Source organism: Saccoglossus kowalevskii, chromosome 3 (genome assembly GCF_978046115.1).
Source record: "Saccoglossus kowalevskii chromosome 3, keSacKowa6.1, whole genome shotgun sequence".
NCBI lineage: Eukaryota > Metazoa > Hemichordata > Enteropneusta > Harrimaniidae > Saccoglossus > Saccoglossus kowalevskii.
The window spans coordinates 40781983-40793154 of NC_140643.1; the positions used below are offsets into that span (position 1 = coordinate 40781983).

Consider the following 11172-nt stretch of genomic DNA (forward strand, 5'->3'; position numbering starts at 1 on the left):
ACTGAATCTTACACTCAACCAACACAGTCTAAATATTTGAACTCATTGCGTGATGCATTTAGAACCATCATTAAGAGACACATATTTAAAGCAAAGTTAAAAAGAAATATCTCTTCAATATTTGATTTGTAATTGTTTATTTAAAGATTTGTGTGATTAAACTATGAAATTATGGACCCGACTAGTTCTGGTGAACTATATTTGTAATCCCACCAAAAAAGGAAAGTACTCTAAGTAGAATTCATTATATATATATATATATATATATATATATATATATATATATATATATATATATATATATATATATATATATATATATATATATATATATATATATATATATATATATATAATTTACCAACTGTACAATTTCTACATTTAATGTTGTTTTTCAAACTTGTTTTGGTGAAATATTTCATTCATTCACATCGGTGTATGTGCTGCTAGGCCACTCTTATATTCAGAGTGGTATTGCCATACACTGTGACAACGCAGTTATAGCCCGTGTAAATTAGAGCGGTCTGATTATTCGTAGTGAGAACATGGTGTATAATTTCAAGTAATTGCCGACCCTTCAACATTCAACAAAATTGGAACTTTAAAATGGCACGATGAACGAAGCCAAAACTAATGCCTATGGTCATTACCTGGGTAAATCAAATCAAATCAAACTTTTGTGTGGATATGTTCCACAGTAATTAGAATATTTAATTTAATTTAATGGGCAACTAGTTGGTTACAACTGCTGTAAATTGCAAAGCAATGAGTCTAAATTTGAAAGATCAGAGACATTTATTGGCATATATGCATATCACTTGCGAAAATTATCCCCTTACGATGTTCGTGGAAATGACTGACATTATATGGACTACTCCGCCTACTATAAACAGAATGATGTTGCTCAGTTTCATTCCATGATTTGCTTTTTGTTATTGAAAATCCAGGAATATTATCTTCAGACTACTGAGAACAGCAAACGCCTATCATGGCATGTTCCTATATATCACGCAGTAATCATCAATATGTCATGTGACCTGACATGATAAACTGTAAAAATACATCTGACGTAGGTCAGAGTAGCATTGCAGAACAAAGCATTCGTCATTATTCAAAATACCACGCCTACATAGTCAGTACAACAATAAGCGCACTATCACAAATGAAAACATCATTTGATGCAAGGATTCTAGATAACACACACATCTCTTCAAGTGACAACCTGATTGAGCATAGAACGAGCATATAAACTGTGTCTTTACAATATTGGTATTTGTAAAGTGGATTGAGGGGAACCCAAATAATAAGATGGATTACAAGGTAGGTCATATTTTCCGCACAGTTTGGGGGTATAACAAAAATATCACTCCTGGGCTGTATGCAAATAAATTTAATGATATAAACAATCTGACAAAACAAGTAAGAATATAGTATAATAAATATAATAATATGAAATAATATATGAAAATATAATATAATATTGTATTTTAATTATAGTGGAATAACACTCCTCAATTTATTTGTACATTCAAACAGTCTAAATTTAGAACAGGTGAGCGAATTCTATGCCTGTATATTTATATAATCCACAATATCGCTAAGCCTTTTAAATTGTCTAGAATATGGTTGTCATGGACACAATTCACGTGGTCAATATTGCCTATCAATATTCATAATATGACCAAAATGCGAACATTTCTCAAATTGAACATTATAATTCACTTATTAAGGATTGCAAATCTATTAATCAGAACACGGTGAAGCACGTGATACCAATGTCTGCCAATGACATACATGTGTGTAGAAATCACGCAAAATTACTTACCATCACACCCAAAATACCATCACATCCAAAAAACATCTACAGTAAAAATCAATACATTTAAATATAACAAACTGACAAAGATGTTAGTATGTAGTATGATCAGATCGTTGGGATAAATGTATATTGACCTAATAGTCACTTGAAAAAACAGACATCTGTTCACTCTTCCGAATGTTGGATAGTATAGAATTTGATGTGAATATATAATAAATATTGATAGTCTAGTAAATACTGAAAAATACTCAATTGCATGATAAAAAAGTATATATACAACTGTATTATCAATACTATAGAGATGAAGGAAATAATGAAAATAAATTGTACATATTTTAATTCAGACGTCCGAACATAATCCACCGATCTCGATTGAACAAACTCCACGTGACGACAGTAACAATAAAGACGAGAACAAGGAAAGGGGTAATTGGTCTGGTAAACTGGATTTCATATTGTCTCTCATTGGATATGCAGTAGGAATAAGTAATATTTGGAGATTTCCGGTATTATGCTATCGCAATGGAGGAGGTAACTCTATTGATTACTCATAAATTTACGAGAGACTCATTATACTGCTGATGAATGATTGTGACTGAGTGACAAACTGCTTAAAACTTACTGAATATATGAATACTATTATCTACTATTATCTCATTCCAGGAGCATTTCTCATCCCGTATGTGATATTTATGTTTCTGTGTGGGATGCCGCTGTTCTTCTTAGAGATTGCCTTCGGTCAGTTTGCCAGTGAAGGGCCAATTACAGCATGGAAAATATCCCGACTATTTCGAGGTAAGAAAATAATTTAGACGGTATGTTGTCATTTACATTGTTTGTAAAGTTGCCAACTTTGTTTTTCTTACTATGTAGCACAATACTTGAATCGTTTCATGATCGTTTCCATAAGTATTGTCAAATTATAGCCCAGGATGGTGGCATTTGCTGATACTCACAAACTTACTGGATTACATACATAATTTATTGATATTATCAATGTTATCATATCATCACATAATCTCACGGAATGACATATATCATTTTTAAGGCGAAGTACACAATACGATTGAAGCTGAAACAAAAAAGGTGGTATAAATATGAAAGTGTTTTTATAGCATACACGACGGCCACAATGATATTATTTACAGATCTGCACTAAACTCGGCGATATGCAGTTCGTGAAACGTCACTGTCACTGTGCTGGGAGACTACGATGTCGACTGAACTATATTTTAAATCACAAGTGTGCATCACACATCACACCAAAACGTCGTCTGAACACAGCTATCTGTTGTCAGATAGTGTATCCAATCATATTTGCATATCGCTATACAGTAGTCACATACCTCTTGAACTCATGTTGTCTCGTTCGTATATATGCGTCATTCCGTATTCAGACCAGTGAATCATTGCACTATTAAATGTAGAAGAAGGTGGTTAATCAAATGAGATTTTTAACTCTGCATTACCTCTACGAGCCAATTGTAAGATTTAAGAAAAATATTATACCTCTCGAAAATTCTTAGATCGACCAATGGTACTATATGTATCCAGTAGGTATGTGACTTAATACGTTTGCTCAATTGGTATAGTGAAATGTATTTTGTTTTCCAGTATATATATTTGTGAACAAGGTATATAAGTAATATGTTTGTGAAGGAGGTCAGGGAGTATTATGTTTGTGAAGAAGGTCAAGGAGTATCTTGTTTGTAAAGAAGGTCTGGGAGTATTATGTTTGTGAAGAAAGTCAAGGAGTATTATGTTTGAGAAGAAGGTCTGTAAGTATTATGTTTGTGAAGAAGGTCTGTAAGTATTATGTTTATGAAGAAGGTCTGTAAGTATTATGTTTGTGAAGAAGGTCTGGAAGTATTATGCTTGTGAAGAAGGTCTGTAAGTATTATGTTTGTGAAGAAGGTCTGTAAGTATTATGTTTATGAAGAAGGTCTGGAAGTATTATGTTTATGAAGAAGGTCTGGAAGTATTATGTTTATGAAGAAGGTATGGGAGCATTGTGTTTGTGAAGAAGGTCTGGGAGTATTATGTTTGTGAAGAAGGTCTGTAAGTATTATGTTTATGAAGAAGGTATGTAAGTATTATGTTTGTGAAGAAGGTCTGTAAGTATTATGTTTGTGAAGAAGGTCTGTAAGTATTATGTTTGTGAAGAAGGTCTGTAAGTATTATGTTTATGAAGAAGGTCTGGAAGTATTATGTTTGTATATAAGGTGTGGGAGTATTATGTTTGTGAAGAAGGTCTGGAACTATTATGTTTATGAAGAAGATATGGGAGTATTATGTTTGTGAAGAAGGTCTGGAACTATTATGTTTATGAAGAAGGTATGGGAGTATTATGTTTGTGAAGAAGGTCTGGGAGCATTGTATCTGTGAAGAAGGTCCTGGAGTATTTGGTTTGTGAAGAGGGCCTGGAACTTAAATTAGTCCAGTATTGTGACGGTTCTTCATTCGGACCAAAACATTCCCACCCAATAGTATCAACATAACATTTTTTTCTGATACATGCTTAAAAACAATATGTCACGTGTTAGTATGTTAATATTACTGTAATTCAATTATTTTAAGATAAACAAGATCACAGTTAGCAACGAGTGCAATATTTATTCATTTTTGTGATAGAGAGCATAAGGAAACCGCAGCATAGAGAAACAATAAACTGAGCAAACTGTAGGCTACACTCTGTAACATACAATATAGTTGATGAAAGCTTTCACTACAATTGTCAATATCATATAAGTTGTATATCTTGCAAACATCAAGTGACGACTGCATTGTATTAGTATTCTTTATTCATCATTAATAGGTACTGGCTATGGAATGATCATTTTAACAGGTTTAACCACTATATACTATAACGTTATCATCATGTATATACTGTTTTACTTCATCGCTTCTTTTACCGCCCTGCCCGGTGTACCTTGGGATGATTGCGACAATGCATGGAATACCATGGCATGTTTGAGTCTGCAGGATCAGAGAAACGCCACCAACGACACTCTGTTTGTTAACACGTCATTTGCCTTCAACTTCACGAATATGTCGGATGTAAAACCAATCACCCCAGCTGAGGACTACTGGAAGTAAGTGAAACTGTATTGTATTGTATTACATTAGATTAATCATGTTATGTGGATGTTAGTTAGGTAAGTTAAGTGAAAAGAACATAGCCTAAATGTATATCTGAGTACATCTGCAAGTAAAATAATTAGTCTGGTAGTACACATATATTATTGTGAAAGTATTGAAAGCCAATTGACCATGTTGCTCCGTACATATTGCAGTGAGCGCGTGCTTCGACTTTCAAGTGGAATAGATGATCTGGGTGCGGTGAATTGGGATTTGGTGATAATTTTACTTCTTTCATGGTTTGTAATCTTTTTCGCCCTCATCAAAGGTATCAAGTCATCTGGGAAGGTAATTATTTACATTATATTTATGTAACACATACCGTGTCAAACGTGTTCTGATTGTAATATACAGTGTGAATGAGTCTTACGTTGTTTAGCGATAGATATATCGCACAGATTTTTCATACAATGTTTGTCTCAGTGAACTATATTTATTTAGTTATAGTTATTGCCACATAGACACCATTCAATCCAGACATGATAAAATATACAAATACAAATCCTGGTGCGTCGGGGATGTCATTAATAATCATTTTTTTCCAGTTGATAATTTTATTTCAGTCAGAACTGTTTTCCGATGTCCCGCTGTCGATTTACACAAATTCTGTCATTTAAAGTACGTTAGAAAGCACAAATCACACCAGTCGTTCGATTGATAATATCATCAGGTTTTAGTATACTTCTCCCTTCGATCGCTGAAAACAACAAGTACAAACATTTTGGGGGGCTTTCATCCACACCGCCGACTGACGTCCACCCACGTGATAACACTCAAATATTTACACTGTCGCTTTAGCGCGCAATAATTACAGCTCTGACTATTCGGTCAATTCGCCAATGATCGCCTTGTTTCATACAATGTTCGCGACATGATTACTACCAGTTACACCATTACTCTATACAGTAACATTGGCACATTAAGTCATCTAGCAGTAGATACCAATAGTGCACATGCAACCTAACATCATTAATGTTGTCCATTATGTTATGTTGTAACTTCACAGGTTGTGTATGTGACAGCTACGTTTCCATATGTAGTGATAACAATACTTATCATACGTGGTGTAACTCTGCCTGGGTCCTCAATGGGATTGAAATTTCTTTTTATTCCGAAATGGGAATTGCTGCGTTTTCCTAAGGTAGTTAATTTTACACACACACTCGATACTTTATGACAACTTTCGAGAGGTTATTTCAGGCTCAAGTCTCGTTAGCTGCAAATTAGTAAAATGAATAATAAACAATCATATGCGGCAGCTACAGAATGCTGAAACATTTTAACATTTTGAATTGCAGACAAGACTATATAATATCGATGTTGGATTATTTCAACTTTATCTAATAGTCTGTATTGTAATAATTATAATTAATTTTCTTGACATACTGCAAACGTTACGTGGAGTCAGCAACAATGTTTGGTTATTATTGCAAACACTGTTATGGTTCTGTAACCACAATACCATCATAACTTTGCCTCACAAAGTTGTTCTATATGTAAACTTCTTTTTACAGAATCCATAAAAATTTATATTCCTGGGAACAAAAACTTACTGTACCTTTTGTTTTAGGTATGGGGTGATGCAGCTACCCAAGTATTTTTCTCACTAGGCCCTGCTTGGGGAGGTTTAATAACCATGGCCAGTTACAACAAATTCCATCACAACTTTCGCAGGTAAGACTTTGCCCATGACTTCAGTCTATAACCTATTGGGTGATAATATATGCGTACAGTACGTATTGGTACTTATTCAATAGATCGTTGCAGCTCAGACAAGCATCAAGCATAAAACGTGATTTTGTAGAACAATTGGCTAGTTGTGACTTAAACTATTCCCTTATCAATCCAATGATCACAATGGTCACCCATAAATTGTATGCTTTGGTCGTGTTGGTACCATTCCCAGTACCACTCGCAATACAATTATTATGATGACGTCATAATAATCACTCTATGTCGAATCCGACACATCATTGTCACAAGACTCGTGGATTATTTATTCTATTAGCTACCGAATATGTTATGGCGATAAGTGATTGGATTTATCACGGTCTGAGGGTGTATTCTCTGTTTTTTTTTTATTTTCCTGATTTGCATTATAATAATATTTGATATTGCAATGTAAACTGATAAGCAATTCTAGTCTGATCTATCTTATTCAGGGCTTATCGACACTTCTCATGTTGACTTGGATATCGGGCGTTAACCTGGTAAAGTTGTCTTTAGTTATTTCCGCTATAGCATAATGATTAATTGCATTTCTTCGTTGTTATTCTAGAGATGTTTTACTGGTGCCAATCGTAAATGGTGCTACCAGTGTATTTGGTGCCATTGCTGTGTTTTCGATTATTGGATTTCTATCCAACGAAGCTGGTGTACCAATAGACAAGGTTGTACAAGCAGGTAATTGAGAATTTTAATGTCACTACTCGTGGTCTATGTGACATCGTACTTCAATATATGTTGGACCATTCACTTTTTAGATATTTCCCCAGCAACTCCACGTCGTCATTAGTGCATGCAGTGCTGTACATTAGAGTAACTCATCACGGTACATCACTGTAAGCATGTATCAACGCATGGTTAACACTATATTGTATTCGTCTGAACTACCTTGCATTACAGGACCAGGTCTTATCTTTGTCGTTTACCCAGAGGCTTTATCGCGTATCCCGCTCTCACCTCTATGGTCAGCTCTGTTTTTTCTGATGATGTTCACCGTTGGTTTAGATAGTCAGGTGAGTGATAAAGTATATATACTAACGCACATGTATCGTGGTTTAATAGGGTAGCGTTACATTATGTTTTTATTTCTATGATTACGGGTACCTATTGTTTAATTATGGTTACAGTTTTATCCACATACTATTTGCATACCAGATTTGGAAAGTGATGGACACTGCACACTGTCAATGTCACTTTATACCACCACAATAACAAACATATAATATGTAAAATCATCAATAGTTAAACACGCCATTAATTACATTTTAATTGTGTTGCAGTTTGTCATGGTTGAAAACGTGGCTAGTGCTTTTATGGATAAGTTCCCACATTTTCTACGACCAAAGAAAACATTATTTATGTTAACTGTTTGTATGATTTCATTTCTACTTGGGTTACCTATGACTACATCGGTATGTGTCTGCCATAGATTATAATAATACATTATAATTGTCTTTCAAATATCGGCTTAGACCACAAATGATCTTTCTCTATGTGTGTATTTGTTTAGTTATTTACCAACATCAATATTATCATCCTTATCTATACTGAGTGACTCATAAATTTCGTAAACATATTCATGTGTAATAATAGACAACGTGTGGGTTTATAGTGATCGTGACATTTTGTAAGATTACGTCGGCAAGTTTGTTCATAACACGTTCCCTGGCTTGTACGTATAAAACACACCAAGTGACGACGTTAACTGCATTCCGCGGTGTTTTGAACAAAAACATTCAGCTGCCGTGTGGTGGTGTCCTTGGTATGTATTTGGAGGAATATTCGTGTATTTATTAACGGATTTGATAACGTACTCGAACAAAAAATACCACGTGACACATATGCTACTGAATAATTAGTTATCTCAATCTAGTTCAAAACACCAGTTATAGGTGTGATGGCGCTATGATAATTGTTAGTGTTTATACTGTGATTTTCAGGGTGGAAATTATATACTGCATCTCATGGATTGGTTTATTAGCTTAGTTGGTCTGTTTATCATTGCTTTGATAGAATGTTTCGTATTTGTCGCTATTTACGGTAAGGCAACACTGCATTCTATGATTCAATTCTTGCAATGCAATATTATCATATGTCAATAGGTGTATGTACTCTCGATCTTTAATTTATTAAAAAATAATATATATGTATGAAATTATCGCTAAAAAGAAAAACAGGTCTATTTTTAAATCAAGATGGATTCAAAATTCAGTCATTTTTAGGGTTGTCATCCACACCGCGTAGTGACGTGATAATGTGTCGCTAATTTTTGCTTTCAGATTACATAAGTGTACAGTGCATGTGTCCTTGGAAAAATGTACTTATTGCATGAATAGTGATGAAAATCTGTCAATATTTAATGTCAAAATAAGAATATACCATGTTGTAACAGAAAGCAAACCGGACAGGGATACTGCAATAGCTCTGTTTATAGACCTTTTCAAAGTGTAGTCACATACACATACTTAGCTAAAGGTTATCCTTGAATTCTCCTTCAACATTAACTAACATATTTTGATATCTACTTATACATTTGAATCCCTTTAAATATTACCCATTACTGTGTCTACTAATATTTGTGCAATGACGAATGCAACAACACGTATTACTCATGGGTATTTCTCTTCATAGGTATCAATAACTTCTATGATGATATTCACATGATGTTACCGTTCAAATTATCTATATGGTGGAAATTATGCTGGATGGCCATTACACCGTGTATTATTATAGTAAGTTGTCGTATTGTGTTCATATGTATATATGTGTGTTATGTATTCAACGACGTAAAACATATTCCCGTACGATTCCATTGAACTGTAAGTGTGATATCCTTTGGTACATACTTTTACTAAAGCGGTCACCGTGACAGACTCAAATATTTTTCTATTTGTTATATTGCGAGGTACAGGTGGAAAACGACGAATTTTTTAGTGCATACTTTACTATATGTTTTGGTTATATTTTGATATACTGCTTGATTAAACACTCGAATATAATATGATGTATTATATTATTTTAAGCGCGGTGGTCGTCGCGCTGCGCATGTGCGACATTTGTTTTGATAAACATTGATAATTCCACAATCCACTGCGCTCTTCAAATGGAAATCACAAGTATGAGGATTGACCTGGGCGCGACTTCCACTGAATACCGCTGGCGACTCCTTCGATACCTTCCAATCACCTAACAAATTACCTAATTAAAGCTTAGAAACGTCTCAGTTTGTACTCGTTGATCTGCACAACAGTCAAAGTCGTCATCTTTGGTTATATGAGACCCATATATCTCGCGCATCCGTGGCGCGACGACTACCGCCCTTTAAAATCATAGCTTTCAAAGAACGACAGTGTAGCGATAGCTGCATAGTGAAACACAGTGTGTACATTTACATTTTCGATTGTTGACTGATGACGTCATTATGTGTTACAGTTTATCCTTGTAATGTTAGTTGTTGGGTATGTACCAATATACTATGGCGATTACGTGTATCCAGTATGGGCCCAGGTTATAGGTTGGATTCTGGCGTTGTCATCAGTTTCCATGATTCCATTATGGATGGTAATTGAGTACTATACATCGTCTGAAGGAGACACCTTTACACAGGTGAGCTATTTTGGGATAAATTCAGATTGTAATTGTTGTCATTCCACAGGGAGCCCAGGAACTATAATCAACTGTAATACGCAGTCTCTTACACTGGATACCAGCCGATACACCCCCCCCCCCCCCCCGCTCATAGAGACTGCGTATTACAGTTGATTATAGTTCCTGGGCTCCCTGTGGTCAAATCCGTGTGTGATTTTAGATGCTGCGAATGCTGTGATCTGGTATTCATAGTACTAGTACAAACTATGTTAACATGTGTGTACTGTTAATTTAGTTGCTAATTAATGCATGTCATTTTTGTGTCTTTTTCATAGCGCTTCAAATCATTGCTGGCGCCAACTGCCGACTGGGGCCCTGCCCTCGATGAGTACCGAACCGGTCGTTATAAACCACTGAAAGATAATGTCCCTGGGAATGAAGTACAGACAAAACAGGAGACGTTCATGTAGAGTATCCGTATGTGAGATCCATACAATGCGGTACTATGACAAATTTATGTTTACATTGATTTATAGGTGCACTGGGTGTAATTAGTTATATCATTTCAAAATAATGAAAACATGTCATATATAATATCGTTAGCTCAAATATTAATTAGATTAACCATGCACTGTAATTGACATTAAAATGTTTATTTCTGTTTCCATTTATTGACTAAATAAACTTTAACATTCAATGGTCGGAGACTGGTGGAACAGTATTGAACTGACAAACAAATGATGCCCTGATTTCATGCGTTTATTCTCAGTGCGTCTTTGTGTTCCTGCAAGGAGAGCGTGGAATTAGTCATGGTGATTTATGATTTTATCGATTTATTATTGCGTAATTTATAACACTGCTATTCGGTCGATCGATGTCGTAACTCTTCGTACCAGTGTCCG

General features: G+C 34.8%; 1 protein-coding gene across 2 annotated transcripts; it reads left to right on the top strand.

The window, feature by feature from the left end:
- The first annotated feature begins 1071 nt into the window (after positions 1–1071).
- On the top strand, positions 1072–10972 carry LOC102805204 (sodium- and chloride-dependent glycine transporter 1-like). 2 transcript variants are annotated; one of them, XM_085496606.1, is made up of 15 exons: positions 1072–1320; positions 1498–1552; positions 2164–2350; positions 2483–2614; positions 4635–4911; positions 5113–5245; positions 5964–6098; positions 6528–6631; positions 7236–7360; positions 7583–7695; positions 7963–8094; positions 8623–8722; positions 9314–9414; positions 10115–10288; positions 10606–10972. In XM_085496606.1, exons 4-15 carry the CDS (start codon positions 2512–2514, stop codon positions 10738–10740), a joined length of 1632 nt encoding a protein of 543 aa, XP_085352732.1. In that variant the 5' UTR covers positions 1072–1320; positions 1498–1552; positions 2164–2350; positions 2483–2511; the 3' UTR covers positions 10741–10972. The 2 variants fall into 2 exon arrangements, with proteins under 2 accessions (XP_085352732.1, XP_085352731.1); XM_085496605.1 differs by lacking the exon at positions 1498–1552.
- The last annotated feature ends 200 nt before the right edge of the window (positions 10973–11172 follow it).